Raw genomic sequence first — 20228 nt, forward strand, 5'->3', positions numbered from 1 at the left:
GACAACTATAGACCGACAAGATAAGATATGTATCACATGAGCCACTTTATTATTAGCTTCAAGTATACAATCACTACACACTACTACAAAGAACATTTATAAAATTATCGTATTTACACAATGCTCATATATGCTTGTCTTACATTCATTAGATATGCTATATATAGAGCGCTACTGAGCAGGACCTTTGGACTGGAATTGGCGCCATATAAATGTTTTCATCATGATGATGATGAGATATGCATAAATAACATTTTAAATAAAAAGAGTTCATATAAACAACTACAATAATGGAAAACAAGGATTCCCAAAATTCTAACACTTCCAGTCAATCATGTTTTCTTCATCTCCTGTTTCTCTCGGCCTGTTGCTTTTTTCTTTTTGTTCCTGCTTTCAGCATATGTTTTTGATAAATGTGTATCATGCGCAGTTCTCTGCATCATAAACTGGCTCTCTGCAGTCTACTTCACCACTGCCTCCCTCTTCGCCGCCCGCTCTTCCTCCAGCTTCTTCAGTTTCTCCTCCCTCATCTGGAGCTGATGTTCCGCCCTCATTTTCTTCAGGAACTGGCGACGTTTCTTTTCGTCCTTGACAGCTTTGTGCTTGATTTCTCTGTCCAGTTGTTTCCTCTGGACTTGCTCCACAAACCTGCATGACAATACACATGCAGTGGGGAATTAGATTAACATAAACTCAACACTAAGGCCTCTGGACTTGCTGGAGAAACCTGAATCAAAATAAACATGATATATAAAACTAGATCAACATTTTACACTTTTTGAAGACTCCTCTTTCAAATTGTACCTGTCCAGCCGAAATAGATCAGCCTTCTGTCTCCTCCTCTCCGCCGTATAGAAGCATCGCACTGGGATTTGCTCCAGACGTCTGGGAGCTTTGCCACGGGGAACAACCTCCTCCACGGCGGGGACAGAGAAGGCCACTCCCCCGCTGGACTGACGGTCGGGGACCAAGCCCTCATCTCGAAGCTGTTGGAGAATCTCCGCCCCTGACAGGCGGGGTGTGGGCCGTGTCACCTGACACTTGGCGTAGTACAGCTTGTGAGGGCAGTTGATCTTGCCCGTCAGAGCCTCCTCAGCAGATGTCTGTTTGAAAGGTATAACCTTGGTCTGTCTGCAGCCCATTTTAGAGAGATATTTGGCATCCGTATACAAACCCAACCTGTCTCCTCGAAATATGGCCGAGACAATGACGTGACGACACAATAACATGACGTCATAATGTAGTGACGTCAGTGACTGCCATTCCCACTATTAGCTGGGTCCCGTCTCTCATATCGCAATATAGATCTATACGCAAACTGACGACGTACAAAGGGATCTGGGAATCAGTATAATTTCTACTCGGAACACAATCAGCCATTGGAATTACAGGTTACAGAAAGAGGGGGGCGAGGTTTGCCAGAAGGCAGATGTACCCATAAAAGATGACTAAGGGATATCCAAACACACAGTTGCCGTTAACAAGCATTCATTGTGTAGGATCTCAGGACCACTTATAGCATATCACCCGTGATTAAAGATAGCTATTGACTATTGACACAAACGACGTCAAAACAGGGTTGAAGCGTAGTATATTTCACGCAGGTGTTCGCCACCAGTGTCACGTGATGTAATGATTACCAGCAGAACCAATCAGGACTCACTTCCGTTGCACGAGTTTCTCGAGTGCGTTGAATGAAAGCAAAGGTGGCCATTATTCTGAGTTTTAGATGTCTGTCAAATCCTTCTTTACAAAAAAAAAATGTCAAATCCACACAAACAGGTGAGAATAAAATCAAACTGGCATTAATATGAGATCAGTAATATGAACGATTTAACCGCTTATATTGAACTTTCCTTTGGAAATGTTCACCTGTGATTTGCCCTGGGAAGCCTTTTCCAAACGGAAATGTTTTTATCTGATTTGTTCCCTTCTTAGATTTTGAATGAAATGTTGTAGTTACCAGTACAGTATGTGCGGGAATAGGCTGTTAAACACTATGTGTGTGAAGATGAAATTAATGTGTAACACACTAGGAAATTCCCCATTTCTAACATTTACATTGTATTGGTGGGTGACTTTAGTTTCATTATAACGCCGCCTTCAACCGTATCTCAGGGTTAAGTGGGTGAATTTGTAGCTCCATGGTAAAGCCTAGGGTACTTTGTTAGTTTTACACGTGGAGGAGTGTTCGAAACCATGGTGAATTCAACGAACATTCAACGTTACTGTTGTTCGTTAGTATATCTACCACTTGCAAGACGTTAAAGACCCGATTTGTCACATAAATACATTTATCTGCAATGAGATCTTCATTAACTCGACTTTAGTTCTTTGACTATAATATTATAGCTATCGCGAGAGAATCTTTCCCACAAATGGTTTAAAACTGGCAGTACCTTATCTCTATTTTACAGTTATGGGGGCTTCGGTGTAATGTAAATAAGTCATTGCAAAATTACGCTATATACCTAGACAACCAAGGTACCCTACAACTGTCCGTGGTCATTGTAGTCAAAAGGGCCAATATTATATTAATATTTATTATTATTATTTATATTTGTATCAATATGTAAATAGTAACAAAAGTAAGAATTTTTAGTGTGATCATCATACACTCGACAGTTGAGTGGTTCAAATGTTCAAATGGTGGTTCAAGTGGTTCAAATGTTCACAATTCACTAATCTTTAGAGTTCACCGCAGACATCGTCACTAGACACATCATCATACACATTCCACTGACGTGGTAGGGCCATAGATTCGTGAGCACCGAGGCACTCTGATGTATTTAGGATGTTTAGGATTAGAGCTACTGCAACAACATGTAATGAATTTCTTTTAATCTTACTATTTTCTAAAAGTTTGGCCCTTTTGACTTAAGTCTATGGCCCTTTTGACTTTCTGTTGGCCCTTTTGACTTTCTGTTGGCCCTTTTGACTTTCCTTTGGCCCTTTTGTCCTTTGGCCCTTTTGACCTGTTCCCGGTTTACGCCCCAGACTCCGTTTGTGAAACACCTGGCTAGCAGACAGCAACACCGCAATAGGGCAAATATCCCTTTATATCTTTATTTGTTAAACAGTTTACTAAGTATAATATTTTCAAGACATTTTCAAACCAGACACCATTCCTCTCAGGTGTTGCTCTCATGTAGCCGTTATTAGATGTAAGAAAGGAAGGAAAATACACTCATAATCTTGAAATTGCATTCAAAACCCATTTCACCTTATAACCCTTGGGCAGCTCAAACCTTATTAATAAGTACATTTATAATGCGCCAAATCCAGACACAAAGTGTATGCTCATAGCGCTACATAAGAGATTCTGACATCACCAGGTTAAGAGATAGCGGCTAGAAATGATTAGAGTCTATAGAACTGAGTGAAGAGAAATGTTTTGAGACTGTCTTTGAACATTTGCAGAGTAGGGATTCCTTTAAGATAATCTGTGAGTTTATTCCAGAGAGTGGTGGCATTGTAAGTAAATGATCTCTGACCAAATCGTCTCAGACGTGGGGTTGGATCAAAGAAGAGATGTTGTTGGGCAGATCGGAGGACTCTAGATGGGTGGTAGACTTGTGTGAGTTCAGACAGGTAGGAAGGTGCTGATTGGTAAAAACACTGATAAGCCAGTGCAAGCACTTTATACTGAACACGTGCATCAACAGGTAGCCAGTGCAGTTTCATCAGTATGGGCGTGATGTGCACAGATTTCTTTGATCGTGTAACTATCCTTGCGGCAGAATTCTGAATGCGCTGAAGCCTGGACATTTGTTCATTGGTGATGTTACATAAAAGACCATTACAGTAGTCCAGCTTGGATAGCACTAAACTCCTGACAAGCATATGGGCAGTATCAGTAGACAGCAGGTGCCGGATGTTGCCGATGTTCCGGAGATGATAGTGACAAGCTCTGCAGGTCATAGTGATGTGCTCATCCATTGACAGGTCATTGTCCAGGATAACTCCCAGATTTCTAACACAGTCAGTGAAAAGAACCTGGGACTGTCCAACACTAAGAGATGAAACATTTGCCTTGTTCCGCTTATCACATGTACCAATCAACATGGCTTCTGTCTTGTCTGTGTTTATTTTCAACATGTTTGTGTTCATCCAACACTGAATGTTGCTGGTGCAGATACCAATATGAGAGACAGCAGTTTGGGCGTTCTGATGCAGGAAGGAATCAAGTAACTGAGTGTCATCAGCATAGAAATGGTGAAAGGTATTGGATTACGATCACCCAGCTTAGATCACTTTGTACAATGCATGATCATTCATATACATTTACACAGAATGTGTTCTGGGATTTTGTATCAATTGTTACAGCAGTACTTTCAACACAAGTCACTAATTGAAATTGACACCTTTGAATGTCTACATGGGTGTCCTGATGGGGTAAAGCATGATCAAACATATATCATTAACAACTGATATAATATATCCATACAAACTTATTGAGAGTATATTAAAACTTTATCTGTTTATTGTAGCATTGCAGTTGAGCTATTATCTCATAAAAGCATATATTACTTGATGTAATGACACAACAAAACACTTCAGTGTTTGATTCTTGCAATATCCATACAGTAACAGAACAAAAGCAGAACCAGCTGTCCCAATGTTTTCCAACAGAGTGACAATCTCAACTTGCAGAGATATGTGTCTGCATTTTGTTCAAAACTTGTCTGCTATTCACTTTTCTTTTATCAAATGCATTGTTATCATATTTACTGCTATGGGCTGAGCTTACTAGACTGAACAGAATTTCATAGACTTGGACACTGACTGACCCAAGTCTAAGACCCTCATACATGCATAATAAGTCCATGTTGGCATTCGACAATTCAATCATACTTGCTTATCAAATCTTGCAAACTCTTTAAAACATTCCAGGCCCACCCCCAAACCCACCCATCCATCCTCGTCCCCTCCCCAAACCTCCCCGGCCACCACCCCCTCTCCTTCCTCTTCCTGGTCCTGGGAATATGTTGTGGTCAGGCAGAGGTCCAAAGGGGTCAAATCTTGGTTGGGGAAGTAGAGGCTGCAGTGGGTTGCGTCCTCGTCTCCCAAGTGGATCGGGAACACCTGTTGAGTGGAACACAGTTATAGTAGTTGTTTTGCTACATGTATAGTATATTGATGTATATCGATGCAATATTCCAATCCTGTAACCATGGTATCATACCTTTTTAAAGTGTAATTCAATGTTATTCATTGTAGAAACATACTGTATTTGTATTACATTGTTCTGTAGAGGGCAGTGATGTCCTAGTTGCTATATTTAGAGTTGGCAAAATGGTCTGGAACCTTCTAGAGCAGCCGGAATATTCCAGCAGAGTCTCACTCAGCATTGTACAGAATGTTCAGAAGGCAAACTTCTGGGAGCTGACTACATGTATATATAAAAAGTCACACTTTTGCCTCTGTCGCCTCACATTACATCGAGACCAACAGTAGTGCGAAGATCATTCTTTCACCCTGGATTCCCAGCCTAGGCCTACAATGGTATCTTGACCACTGTTGTAGCTAAATATTGTCATCAGTGTCTCTGCTGCTATAGTTACAGTTTTCATATCATATTGCCTTTGTAGTTGTACTGCCCCTGAATCTGTACGGCCATTGCGACTCCCTTGCACAGATGTAAATTGATGTGTAAACTTAGCTAATTTTAGAACACAATTGTTAATTGTATAACATTTGTATTGTTTGTTGCTTTCACCCAAACATCGATACAATGTATATTTCATCAATACATTATTGGTATCCTAAAGTTTAGTTTCCACCAAAAGTGGTCGTTTCCTAAGACTGCATAAAAATATTTATTTTCATCGTCTTAACATTTAAGTTGCTTTGTCAGCAGTTTGCAGGAACGTATTGGTTGCGCCTCTCAGAAGCATCCTACCTTGGAACTGAGGGTTGAGGTCATAGTCCCCACCCAAAATTCCCCCGTTGTAGGGAGCCAGGGGGGCAAATGGGGGTTGGGGGTGCTGTTGCATCCACACTTGTCCTGGGGTCAAACACGTCATTTCTCTCATAGCTTTCTGTGCCTCTTTACGACTGCGGTACTGTGCTTTGTACAGCTGAAAAATCATCACATAAGAAGATGGGACTAAAATATGGCTGAATCCGATAGAGATACAGAACCTGTGATTTTGCAAAAAACAAAAATAAAGATATTCTCATGATTTTATCAATATTTTATTCTGATACATATTTAAGGACGGTGGGGTAGCCTCATGGTTGAAGCTTAACCTTTAGACTAATCAACAAGTAATCACCCACTGAAGTAAAGCCCTAAAGTTATCATGACAGTCTGCATTTTCTTGAACATGACAACTTCTGTTTCACAGAAAATACAGGGCTGCAGGAGGGATGTAATGGCTCTGGTACATCGCTCACGATACACCTTACATGAAACATTATCTACCTTACATCGCTCACGATACACCTTACATGACACATTATCTACCTTACATCGCTCACGATACACCTTACATGACATATGACGTTTCTCACATGATATCTAGCTTACCTTATACCAGTTCAAGGACAATGAATTGTTCCCTCGGCCTGTAATGAGAGAATTGTAGCCATAAACGAATATGACAAATAGTTCTCTCATGCCAGTAGATGACACGTGTAGCCAGTCAGTACTAGACATGACATCAATACTGATATGGAAATAACTACTTACACTTAAAGATTTTCTACTCTGTTACTCCTTGCTATGCCTACATTCTCACAATGCCTACACTACTGCTCCCTCTCTGCCTACACTGCTGCTATGCCTACATCCCCACTCTGCCTACATTCTCACAATGCCAACACTACTGCTCCCTCTCTGCCTACACTGCTGCTATGCCTACATTCCCACAATGCCTACACTACTGCTCCCTCTCTGCCTACACTGCTGCTATGCCTACATCCACACTCTGCCTACATTCTCACAATGCCTACACTACTGCTCCCTCTCTGCCTACACTGCTGTTATGCCTACATCCCCACTCTGCCTACATTCCCACAATGCCTACACTACTGCTCCCTCCCTGCCTACACTGCTGCTATGCCTACATCCCCACTCTGCCTACATTCTCACAATGCCTACACTACTGCTCCCTCCCTGCCTACACTGCTGCTATGCCTACATCCCCACTCTGCCTACATTCTCACAATGCCTACACTACCGCTCCCTCTCTGCCAATGCAACCAAACTTCCTATGCTCCTGGGGGGGTGAGACAGCCTAGTGGTTAAAGTGTTTGCTCGTCATGCCAAAGACCTGGGTTCGATTCCCCACATAGGTACAATATGTGAAGCCCATTTCTGGTGTCCACCACTGTGATACTGCTAAAAGTGGCATAAAACTAAACTCACTCCTATGCTCCTACTCTGCCTACACCAATGATGCCTAAATTCCAATGACACCTGCTCTGCCTACATAAGATGTTAAAAAAATGTTTAGTTACTGTTACTATCAATATGAATAAACAACAATGAAAAATAATGAATTACATGCAAACATATAAAAACGTCAACTAAAATTTGGATTTTGTTTACATTTTTGGCCAAACTGAATTCTTGCTCAAATTATGCCCCAAAACGGAAGTATAGTCTGGCCTAACCTTAATGACTGTCCTAGTGCTAGAACAGCTCTGCTGAACAGAGACCAGTACTAAGATCTATAAAATGTTGGTAAAATCTATGATTGGGTATAGCCCTGAAATATTTGAATATTGTTGTGAATCAAATTTTTCTTTTCCAGGTCTTGCATATTATCAGAAACCTTTCATATAAGCCCTAAGGTTTGGATCCACCAACAAAGGAAATCTGATAATTACTTCCAAAGTCGAGGAGGTAGCGCCGCCGCCAGACAGCCCTGTCTCTTGCCAGAGAGTGAAAGTGCTGACAAGTTCTGTCCATTTTCAGGAGACTCGCACAGTCAAGGAAGCCAAGAATCCTCAACTAGATCAGGAGACAAAGCAAACCACATTTTGATTTCATATTGTGGAATGAAATGCTGTTGAGAGTTCATCCAAAACATCATTAACTGCAGTAAAACTTAATCAACCAGGAAAAATAGTAGAGTTTTAAACTGATGCCAAACCAGAGCTCAATGATAATTCATGATGGCATGTGATACACAATCATATTGCCGTGCTTTATCAGAATCCCAACTGGCTGCTTTCAAAAATCATCACGACACTGAATCCTTGACGAACAGCAAGCCTCTACCACATAAGACACAGAAACTGTGCATTTTTCTGTTTATATTAGTTAATACACAATAGGTTGGTAATTGGGATCACCAAGTATCCATGAGTTACCAATATCAGAATTATTACCATGGTATAACTACCTCATTTCTGACCACTGAATATTTCAGTCAAAAGTTTATCGAGGGCAAGTACATTCTACATGGATCAAAGTACAGAGCATAACTTATATACTTGAGGTTTCAATTTGAGGTAGCAAGTGTTCGTTTTCAAAAGTTGAAATATGCTTTGACCCCAACAAATCATCACATAACAGGATGACCTTGACCCTCACCTTCAGTTCATGTGTCAAGGACAGGAGGTTAATCCCCTCAGGATACCCCAACACTGCAAAATACATTATGACTTATAGTAAACACTGATCCATTTCGAGAATAGGACATTTTCCAATGGCACCTCTAATAATTTTCAAGCCAGTGTTAGATTGATTAAATGTGTGTGTGTCAAGCTTTATTTGTGCAGTGGTTTCTGAGGGGGTTATTGTTACTGTATTAGGAAATACATTTTGACCAAACTCAGTAGCATGGTCAAATATTGGTCAAATCTAAATTATTACCAAAGAAAAAGAAACACATTTTGATTCCCATTCATAAAAATACATTTAATAACATTCTAAACTAAAATGGTTCCCGATGTGCCATAGATGTATATTTCTCTACAGCTGGCAGATGATGGTTTACACAAATAAAATGACAGACAAACAGGACATTAGCTTGACTTGACTTTCAATCAGAATTGCTACAAATTTGTTCCCGTAAAGATCCTGGTCAGAATTAAATCTTCAGCAACCCATGCTTGTCATACTAATGAGATTGGGCGGTCAGGCTCGCTGACTTGGCTGACACGACATCGTGTCCCAATTGCATACATCGATGCTCATGCTGTCTCATCCATTATTTATAGACATAGCTGGAATGTTACTGTGTGTGCTTGAATTATCAATACACTTTTCAGATAAATATAGTATTTCATCACTAAACATATTAAATACAATTACAAAAATATCCAACATGACCTAAATATATAAAGTTTATCGACTGTAAGGTACAACATGATACAATCACCTGTCCTCATGTCTTTGAGCAGCGGCAGCCCGACATGGTTCTTTACATTACGAGAGATTTTCTTCAGGTTCTTGTAGCACTTGGCTGGCCCTGCATCCAGAAGCACAACATAACAAAATCTATAAAGAAAGTTAATATCCATGATGCACACATCTGTGAATCTGTGCTGGTGTGTGGTTCTGAGCGTAGAGCTCAGGTCACAAATCAGTTGAAGTTAAGCAACGTTGGGAGTGGAGAGTCTTTGGATCGGTGACCGTGTATGGCAGCTTGACTCCTGTGAGTTTCTAGGACTTCAGTCATGCCCCACAACGAAGCACATGTGATACATGTGGTCTCACCTTAGGCAAGTGAGTTTGTTCAAAATTGCCTCTGGTACCCAGTGAGATAAGTCATGTGACTATTAACCTTCTGGCGCCTCACAGGCAGCTTGGGTTATCCGGGGTAATAATAATCAGATTCTGATTACAGCGTCCAGTGAGCAACTAATCAGATGGATACTAGGCGCTATATAAATGAATTATTACTATTATCATTATTATTATTATTAATCTTCAAACACAGAGTACAGTCTATGGCCTTTTTTATTCATCAGTTGTTTTACAGATTTATTTTTCTGTATGATTATCAGTTTAATGATTTTTTTGGTATCTTTTCCTGGTCAGCAACAAAGTCATAATTTAATCCACACTAATCACATTCATAATAAGAGGTGTCAGATGAAACTAAAACATTTTTTATATTAGTTCGGCCAGACCAATTTCATTTGTTGTTTTACAGATTTTTGTCCTCAGAAATCCTAAAGGCAGGAGGGAAATTTTTTTTTAAAAATCACCAGTCAAAGTAATATTCCTTCTAAATACTTGAAGTATTTTACTTTTGGCAATTTATGAAGTGTATATGGGGCAAAAAACATCTAAAAAACATTTTTCTTGTAAGTTTACATTTTTGGCCAATAAAAACATTAGGATTTTATTTTTTGAGCAGGGAAAGTTGATTTTTATTTTTTTCTTATTCTTGAAAAAATATGACAGGTGTATACGTAAAACAAGAAATAAAATTGGTCTGGCCTTACATGGCAATGACACTATATTTTAAAGACAATACTGAAACCAGGCACCTGAAAATGGAATTTTTTTATTGTATCTAGATCATGAGAGTTGAAACATATTTACCACTTTTCGTGTCTCCAGTCAAATAATCGCTGGGCTTGAGAATCACTTTGTATGTACAGGAATCCATCTCATTGCCAACAATGTAACCTACAAAATGAATCGTGAGTGAGTGAGTATTTTTACACCACTTTTAGCAATATTCCAGCAATATCACTGTGGGTTACACCAGAAATGAGCTTCACACATTATACCCATGTGGGCTACCGGGTCGAACCCGGGTCTTTGGCCTGATGAGCAAACACTTTAACCACAAGGCTACCCTACCGTCTCGATTCAAGAGAGAACAAACAGTAAATGTCTGTGACAAATAATAGGACTGCATGGAATTACTGGTATACCTCCATATGCCTCTCAAACGATACTTATTGCAATGTTGTTTTAATGAAAACACATACTGGGTCCAAATAATGTTGGAAGTTTTGTGATTATCTCTCGGTTAAAGTTAAATTCTACATACTTTTCATTCACAACTGATGTTTCCCTTTGTAATTAGTTGAAAAGGGCATAATTTTCATGCCTAACTATCCAACCTAATTTTGAGATTGCTGTCATCAGAACTGTAGCCTATATTTTTAGGGCTTTAGTATGCAGGAAATAGGACCAGCTTGTACCTGCAGTGTCACTTGTCAAACACTTCAGCTCCCAATATATGGCAATAGATAACGCAATATGGGTCCCTGAATCTTCATATGTTTCAATTTAATTTATTTGCCAATACACAGCCCTTGTAAATAATGAAATATGATTTTACACTTTCTAGCAGTACACACGAGAAATGCCAGACATGCCCCATGACCACAGTCAATAGGAAAAATCTGCTCCAATCCAACTATTGCGATAGCGATAGTCTATTGCAAAATACTATTGCGACCTACTATTGCGATAGTTATTTCTCTCCTTGAATTGTATCATCTAAAAGTCGTTTCCAAAATGAATGTATAATTTATATGAAATAAAAACAAGTTGAAGTAGTGTCAGTCTCTTTTAATAACTGACAGGAAACTTGAAACCCAGATCCAGCGCTGTTATTCACAATTTCAAACTCTGAGTCACATGCTGTGTTTGTCACCATGTTTGTTTAAGGGGCAACAGGGGCGGATAACTTTACATCAAAGTGAACGAATCTGGTACTTCCTGTATTTTGCGCTGCGCATTTATCAACGGAAGTCAATTACTAAACTATCGATAGTAACACATACTATTGATGCATCGATAGTTTTTCATTTCTACCATCAATTGCTATTGGAGACTCAACAATTGCAATCCATCGATAGTTTGATGCATTGTTATAGCCCTAATGTTTACAATTGAACCAGTGGGCTTTTGTGTAACAAGTGAACACTTTTAACAACAAAACCATGTCACCTGCCAGTATCATCACTACACTTACGGTTTGCATGGATTTTCTTAAACTTGTCTTTTTTAAGCTATAATGACAAGATTGACCTCAGATGCGTATCCAGTGTGTGTGTGTGTGTGTGTGCGTGTGTGGTTTGCAGGGGTGTGCACACCGCTTTTGTCCTGAAAGTTTATTAAATGACTACTGGAATTCTTGTGGTCTCTCTTCAACTTACATGTTTAAGGTATAGATATTTCACTTGTAAGTGAGTTTACATACCGTGTACAATGAGGAACGATCCCATCACTACTCCGGTCACTGAACTGACCACTCCATCCGACTCCGGGAGACGATACCTGGTGTTGTAGACCGTTGGCTGCTTCCAGTGGTCTGGCATTGAACTTCCACTGTCATCTCCCTGGAATGTCACAAACTGGACTTGTTGTAATGATTAACAATGCATTAAAAATGCATGTTATATTTAAAAACCAACACTTTAAGATATATTAAAGGATCACGTATGATACAGGCCAATTTAGGACTACTGAAAGAATGGTGTCCAGTTTCTGTCCTTGCAGAAATCGGCTGGAATTTTGGAGTTATGTTGTGGCTGGAGAAACAAGTTTTTGTATAGACCGGTACCAGGCAAAATTGTACAACAAACTGACATCCAGTTTGTGCAGTTATGGGCAGATTACATCACTTGCAAAATGTGTGCTGTCAAATGGACATAGTTAGATATTTTCTGAAGGAGCAAAGTATGCATTTTGTGGGTTAAGACCCATTTTGTTTGATGTAAATCCAAGTACTTTGAAAGGTGCTAGGTTAATTGGAGGGATATAGAAGGAACACAACTAAAAATATCCACTGACGCTACTGTGATATGGCAGCGATATGGCAGCGAAATACCAGTTTAGTTCGAGTGTGGAAACTGGATTTATTTATCAGTCAGCTCCCTTGCTTTGGGAAAATGGTGTACACTTACTGTGGAGGAAGTGATGCATGTGTAAAACATTAAACACCATGGTGAAACTCCTCACTAGGGTATGGTGCTTACAAACCCAGAAACATTAATATGGCAAATCAGAGTTTGAACCCATTATCATAGGTTTGAGCCAGGCATGCTGAAAGGGATGCATCTGGTTCCAAGAAACAAGACATTGCTATATTAAACCAAACAGTCATGTTGACTGTTTTGTTACCTGAGTGGGCTTGAATCCTGCCTCCAACATTAAATTGTGTATCACAACCCACAACAAGTCATTCTGATCTTCACATTGAACAGATTCATACAACTGGGCCAGTAAGACAGGAACAATGTCAGTTGTTGACTCACAACATTGTAGTGGCTCTTGTAAGCACCGATTCACAACAGGATCGTTATTGCTGTTTCCATCCATATTGCTGGTTCCTTCCATGGGATCATCTTCAACTGGAGCATCCAGAACTTCAGAGCTATGGCTTATGCTTGTAGATGTAGCATATGTGTCTGATGCTGACACCACACTGGAGGCACTGGTGAGTATTGTACTGGTGTCACTAGAGTGAGGAGTAGCCTCCCTTTGAATTGGCTGACTGGTAGGTGTAACCTCCCTTGGTTGACCTACTGTGGTTCCTCCATGAACCAGGACATGGATGAGGTCCCCTGACACAATACCAAAGTCATCTAGCACCGTTTCATCGCCTTCCAGAATGTCTTTCTTGTTCAAACTTAGGTCAAAAGATCTGTGGATAAAAAACATGTAGCTATTTTGTCTTCTTCAAGAAATTCGAGGTTGGCGCAATAATTCAAGTGAGTCAGTGAGTTAATATTTAACGTCACATCGGCAATATTTAATAATTCAAGATAAGATATACAATCGAGTCCAGTAATTCCGCGCGTCCGGTAATTCTGCGCAGCTGCAATAGTGTACTTCGAAGGTAAAATCGTCTGCTACCACATTTACACTTGAAATCGGGACATTTCTACAAGGGACTAGCTTTTAATCACAAAAGGTAAGTAAATAACAGGGTTGACAGATAAATTGACAGTTTTATGAAAATTCGTTTTCTTCAGATTTTTAAACCTTTTTTTGCATTATTCATAATTCCATGGATTTAATATGAAACACTCTTCCTTACATTGATGAAGTGATTTTTGAAAATAATCTGGCTTCCATACTTCGGATCTCCAGCTGGATGTTATGCGCATCAGTTGCTGCGCAGAAATACCGGACAGCACGCAATGTCGTCAGAACGCCGGTGAGGTCAACCGTATGGCATAATGCAACGTTAGAATCTTATAGTCGTCCACAAAAAATAAGAGACATTAGTTGCCGTGTTGCGATCGATGTGCTTAGGTGCGCGGAATTACCGGATGGCAATGTATGGATAACAACTTCTTCAGATTGAATCTTACACCCCACCTCATACTTGTATTTATGAACTTCTTGTGGTGTGTATCTACAAAATTTTCATGTAAAAAGTCAAGATGAATACATGTATCTTGCTATATTTTATTGCTTAGAAATTAACCTATAGCATACAGAATCATCTACATGATTACAATCATCTCAGTGTCTTAAACAAAAACTCGTCATTCACCATATCATTAATAATCATATTTATAAAATAATATCCCCAAATTAATTAATTATTAGCTGGTGTATACTGATGGTCGGTGCTCAAGAGGTATATGTATCTTGTTTTAACTTTCAATGACAATGAGAAGTAATATTTCTACCCAAAGATAACTCTTACTCGTGATTTAAACCAAGCTCTGTTGTGACATTCTGCTTCAGTACGGCAAATGAAATGTCCTTCGCACCACCGTCTCCCAAACTGACTGTCTTCGTCGCACCCTGTATCCGAACCCGCACTTTCATTTTGTTTCTGTTCTGCTGTCATGTGGGTTTGTTTGCAAATTTACAAAACTTCCGGTGTATTTTAACTGGTTCCTCTTTCACAGTGCGCATCCTTTTAATAGACAGGAGCCCAGTCATATAACATAACAAACTCACAAATATAAGAGTAATCAAGGGGAAATAAGCGTGTAGCATTTGCCGTATACTTCTTTTAGGTATCATTAATTCGTTTATGTCCACTTGAGTCAATACGTTACATGCAATACAGTAGCTAATTTTTAATAACTATTTTGCATTAATTTCAGATTACAAAGCAGTCATCTTCACTGCTGTATCAATAATATCTCATTTCAGACTGCATAAGATATTTCAGCAGGTGTAAGAAAAGTAACATAATCAAAGCTCTTCTCTTTGGTTAAGCGATTCACATTGGGTAAGTCCACCTAGGCCTCAGTGTAGCTTGATCATCTATCAGTCAATTTGAAGCTTAGGTGTATTAATGATTGGCTGGGTTTGAACTGGGTGTCCTACATTTAAACCCTTTGTGTTCACATCTGCATTTTCTCACTGGCATCCCACACTGCAGTGGTAGACAGGTACAGGATTAGCAATTGAAGGGGTTGGAGCGACATTGTCATTTGCACGGACCACAACTACCCCCGTCTTATTCACAGGGGTGTCAGTTAGTCTGTCTGCAAAGCCCCTAAACCACAGTCCCTTAACCACATTATTTACCCCATGCCTAGTCCTCCCTGCAATGCTAAAGCCCTAAACCAAGCAACCAGGGTTTCTTTTCAATTTAAATTGGTCTATTTGTTACTATCGAAATTATATGTATTCAGGGACTAAACGTTAGTCTCGGGTGTCAGTTTGTCTGTAGATTTGCCATGGCTGCTTCCTTCACCTGGAAAGTATAAGAACAATTACAATTACAATAAACACAGAGATTAAACAATTAAGTGATCAATTACCGCTTAATTAGTTAACGAGGCACTTCTTAATTAAGGTTACACAATGTTTGTAATCACGTTTTGATTAGTATTTAACGAGCCAATTAAAGGATAAGTGGTAAATTTTACCATCTTACCTTCATCTTCACTTGTGCCTCCTGAAGTTTACCAGGCACTATGGGATGGGCGTGTGGTGAAGAGCCCTTAGTAAAGGTGTCCTTGATAAATATTACATGATACGTTATAATGTTTACATTATATTTACAACATCACATTACAAAGTATATATTCAGTAATAATAACAATGAATTACTATTATTTACTATAATAATAGATATTATCATTACTTATTGTCATGTTATCAAAACACTACCCAATGATCAAAGGGTCTTGAAATAACATCTAAAAGTATTAATTAAGAAATCATTGCGAGAGTAATTAAACAGCTCAAAGTATTACATAAGAAAACATCTCAAAGTACAGGATAAAAAAACCCATCTCAAAATATTAAATAAGTAACAATCTCAGATGTAAGTATCAATTAAGAAAGCATTTAAAAAACAACACTCATTAATATGAAAAAAAGTAATGTATGGCCATTTTGACTTTTTCTATGCCCATTTTGACTTTTTGGTATGGCCATTTTGATTAGGGGATGTGGCCATTTTGACTTTTTGTGTGGTCATTTTTTCGTGTGGCCATTTTGACCTGTTCCCCAGTTTGTCAATACTGAAAACAGCACAGTAATAAACAGACCTTACACCCTAGCCAGTGTCATCGTGGTTACTACACCATCACACATTGATTTCAGTGAGGCCACACTTTATTATTACATGGTTTACGGACCAGCCGACCGTAATTTTTGCTAAAGTGGGGAAAAAAATAATCAAATTTACATTTTTTATTTTTTAAATACCGCCGATGAATAAAATCAAAACAAATAATTTAAAAATCTACTTTATTGAAATCGACCTTCTGTTACGAATTTACGACCTTCTGTTTTTGCAAAACAAAATTTTAAATAATGAAACAAATGAAATCGCCGAATTAACGTTACCGAGTGAAAATGCTGAAACAAAACGATAGGTAAAGGGAGGCTACTCTCTCTTTTGACTGACATCTAGAAAAAAATAATCTGAAATAGCCTTTTTTTCACCACCTACCGATAGGGATATTGCAGTACAAATTCCGTAAACCAGCTAGTGAAAACGTGTGACCTTATATTCGTATGTTTAGGTTATGAGTCAGTTATCACAGTCGCAGATTTACAAAACAAACCACGAACACAACACCTGTTAAAATCAGTGATATGTATATCACTGATTTTAACAGGTGTTGTGTTCGTGGTTTGTTTTGTAAAATTGCGACTGTAATAACTGACTCATAACCAATTCGATGCCATAGCTTGACTTTAATTCCGTTCACCTTGGCTCAGTTTGGAATATGAGGCAGCGTCCTGACACGCTGGGTTGTTTTGTTTAAACATAAGGCGGTTCCATAAAAGCTGGGGTAAGAAAATTATTTGCAAGACCGCAAACCATGTTCGGAATGTTGTACATTTGTGCAAAAAGCCCTAATTGTCTGATTCTTAATGTCTAATACACCGTCTGTTGTACATTATGCGAATTTTGTCAATTACTAAACATTTCAGATAAAACTATATTATACGAAATACACAGTAAGAAGTATTTTATGCGACATTCGATAGAAACTGCAGCCAATTTTTTTACGTGTAGATAACGTTGGATGCTTCAACTGGCAATAGACTAAAATGAATATTGGGATAGAAATCCATAAATGAAGTATTTCCGTGTTACCGGTACTGTGACCTTGAACTTCATTGATAACAAGCATCATGGCACTGAACAAGCTCAGCATCGACAAAATCGAGTTGAAAGGCAAACGTGTGTTGATACGAGTTGATTTTAATGTGCCGCTCAAGGATGGCAACATCACCAACAACCAGAGAATCACTGCGGCGCTACCTACGATCAATGCAGCACTGCAAAGTGGGGCGAAATCCGTCGTACTCATGAGTCACCTTGGGCGACCTGACGGTCAACGGAACGAGAAGTATTCGCTGGCACCTGTCGCCAAAGAGCTGGAAAGGCTTCTTGCGAAGCCCATAACATTCCTTAGCGACTGTGTTGGTAAGGAAGTGGAGGATGCATGTGCAAATCCGGCAGATGGATCTGTCATTTTGTTGGAAAACTTACGGTTCCATATCGAAGAAGAAGGAAAGGGAAGCGACTCGGAAGGCAAAAAGGTGAAGGCCGAAAAAGCCGCGGTAGATGCTTTCAGGGCATCACTTTCCAAACTCGGCGATGTCTATGTAAACGATGCATTTGGTACTGCTCACAGAGCTCACAGTTCCATGGTTGGTTGTCAACTCCCGCAACGAGCAGCTGGTTTCTTGCTCAAGAAGGAACTAACCTATTTTGCCAAAGCTTTGGACAACCCCGTAAAACCATTCCTTGCCATCCTTGGTGGTGCCAAAGTTGCAGACAAGATCCAGCTGATTGAAAACATGCTTGACAAGGTACAAGAGATGATCATTGGTGGTGGAATGGCATTCACGTTCCTCAAGGTCCTCAAGGGTATGGATATTGGAAGCTCATTGTATGACGAAGAGGGTGCAAAGATCATTAACAATCTAATGGAAAAAGCAGCAAAAAATGGCGTTCAAATCCATCTTCCTATAGATTTTGTTACAGCTGACAAGTTTGCAGAAGATGCAAATGTTGGTTCTGCTACAGTGTCATCTGGTATTCCAGCTGGAAGTTTGGGTTTGGATGTGGGAAAAGAATCATCCAAAAACTTTCTTGAAGTCATTAGCAGGGCTAAAACGATTGTATGGAATGGCCCACCCGGTGTTTTCGAATTCCCAAATTTTGCTGAAGGTACCAAGTCTATGATGAATGCAGTTGTCAAGGCAACAGAATCTGGTGCAACAACAATTATCGGGGGAGGTGACACGGCAACATGTGCGGCGAAGTACAACACAGAGAGCAAGGTGAGCCACGTCAGCACAGGTGGCGGAGCCAGTCTTGAGCTGTTGGAAGGAAAAACTCTCCCTGGTGTAGCAGCCCTCTCAGATGATGTCTAAAGACTGATGTCACTAGAACTTCTATTCAGATTAGATTTTCTTTGTGAGACCTCACTCAGATGTGTTCTTCATACATGATCTGAAATATTTGTCATGTTGGTCAGGCCTGGACTGGACTGAGGACACGTTTCATCGTCTATGTGACCGGTGAACATGTGAAGGAGAACTGTAAAGCATTTCATTTCTATTGAAAAGGAAATATTGGAATTGTAACTTAACCTTTTAACATCCTATATGCTTGCTTCATGAGTGATGACAAGGCTGATGTCAGTAACTAATTTTTTGTTTTCAGATAGGAGTGTTAGGATTGTAAATGTTACTTATTGTTATGCCCTACTTGTTGAATGTATAACTACGCACTCTACTGAAGCCTTACTCCTGTTTGTTGGGTCATTTAGGTTGATTAAATATTGACTAAATTAAAAGCATATTTGTTATAATTTACCTTGTTTCAACTTGAAATATCTTTGTTTTAAAAATCAAAATGTTGTATAAGCAACAACAAATTATGTTTTCATGGAAACTTGAAGATCCTTTAGAAATGCAAGTAGTTCATAGCAGTTGTTTGATTGGCATTCTAGTCAATGATGAAACATAGAACATTATGGATAGCAACTACACTGGAACGTCTCTCTATGCAATAAACAAGAAGTTGTTATCAATAAAGTCATATGCTTCGTTATTTCAGATCAGGTTAACAAGGAAAAGATAGCTGTAGACATATTTGCAGAGATGCCAACCCGATTTTATCGTATTCATTTTGAAAAAAACAACACAAAATACGAGACTACGATAGCAGTAAAAATATACAAATTTAAAAAAATAAAACATTGAATTAAATTATCAAATAGCATACGTACCATACACAGTAAGTTTGAACCACATTTTATTCAGTATCAAGCTTTTTTTTGTAGTTGACACATACACAGTGCTACAGATGATGTCTTGAGCAGAGATGCATATTTATTCATTTGTTAGGCATCTATATGGGATATTAATAATTTTCTTCTTGTAGTCAACCAGTTTTTCCTTGGATCTGTGTGTGTGTACAATGTCAAAAGCAAGGCCTTGGACAATATATTTACATATTATATTTTATATGAAAATTCTTTGGAAAAGTTAATACTAATTTTGGCCAAAAATTACTAATTTTTGCATCACTTTTTGGCCAAAATACTTATTGGGCTAACTTAGGGTTGGCATCTCTGTATTTGTATAGGCTATTAATAGTGGATTGGTTGTTGTTTTAATGCTGCACTCTGTAATAGTCCAGCTATGTGTCATAATTTAGTAGTGAATCTGAAGTACTAATTACAAACATTTTGCAATAATTGACAGACAAAAACACTAGAACATCAAACGAGTAAGAAGTGATTTAGTTGAGAGAACTTCCTATGTACTGGTGCACCAAAGTATAGTTTCACCCCATTCTACCACCTCGACACTGAGGTCACTGATTTAGTAACCTGTAATCTGAATTAGT

At 39.0% G+C, this 20228-nt stretch overlaps 3 protein-coding genes across 3 annotated transcripts; 1 reads left to right on the forward strand and 2 right to left on the reverse strand.

The window, feature by feature from the left end:
- Positions 1–47: 47 nt before the first annotated feature.
- LOC124277472 lies at positions 48–1188 on the reverse strand. Its single transcript, XM_046713167.1, has 2 exons — positions 805–1188; positions 48–648 (listed from the first exon to the last, which is right to left on the reverse strand). Exons 1-2 carry the CDS (start codon positions 1140–1142, stop codon positions 462–464), a joined length of 525 nt encoding a protein of 174 aa, XP_046569123.1. The 5' UTR covers positions 1143–1188; the 3' UTR covers positions 48–461.
- Positions 1189–3360: 2172 nt separating this feature from the next.
- LOC124277518 (F-box only protein 7-like) lies at positions 3361–15370 on the reverse strand. The gene is made up of 11 exons (XM_046713229.1): positions 14586–15370; positions 13049–13571; positions 12126–12264; positions 10508–10594; positions 9336–9425; positions 8546–8598; positions 7837–7960; positions 6533–6570; positions 5903–6080; positions 4912–5085; positions 3361–4079 (listed from the first exon to the last, which is right to left on the reverse strand). Exons 1-11 carry the CDS (start codon positions 14708–14710, stop codon positions 3361–3363), a joined length of 2250 nt encoding a protein of 749 aa, XP_046569185.1. The 5' UTR covers positions 14711–15370.
- Positions 15371–17461: 2091 nt separating this feature from the next.
- LOC124277508 (probable phosphoglycerate kinase) lies at positions 17462–19170 on the forward strand. The gene has a single exon (XM_046713218.1). The coding sequence runs from the start codon at positions 17495–17497 to the stop codon at positions 18743–18745; it is 1251 nt and encodes a 416-aa protein (XP_046569174.1). The 5' UTR covers positions 17462–17494; the 3' UTR covers positions 18746–19170.
- The last annotated feature ends 1058 nt before the right edge of the window (positions 19171–20228 follow it).

This window comes from Haliotis rubra, unplaced genomic scaffold, assembly GCF_003918875.1.
Source record: "Haliotis rubra isolate DU_JTF1 unplaced genomic scaffold, ASM391887v1 Scf222, whole genome shotgun sequence".
NCBI classification, from domain to species: Eukaryota; Metazoa; Mollusca; class Gastropoda; order Lepetellida; family Haliotidae; genus Haliotis; species Haliotis rubra.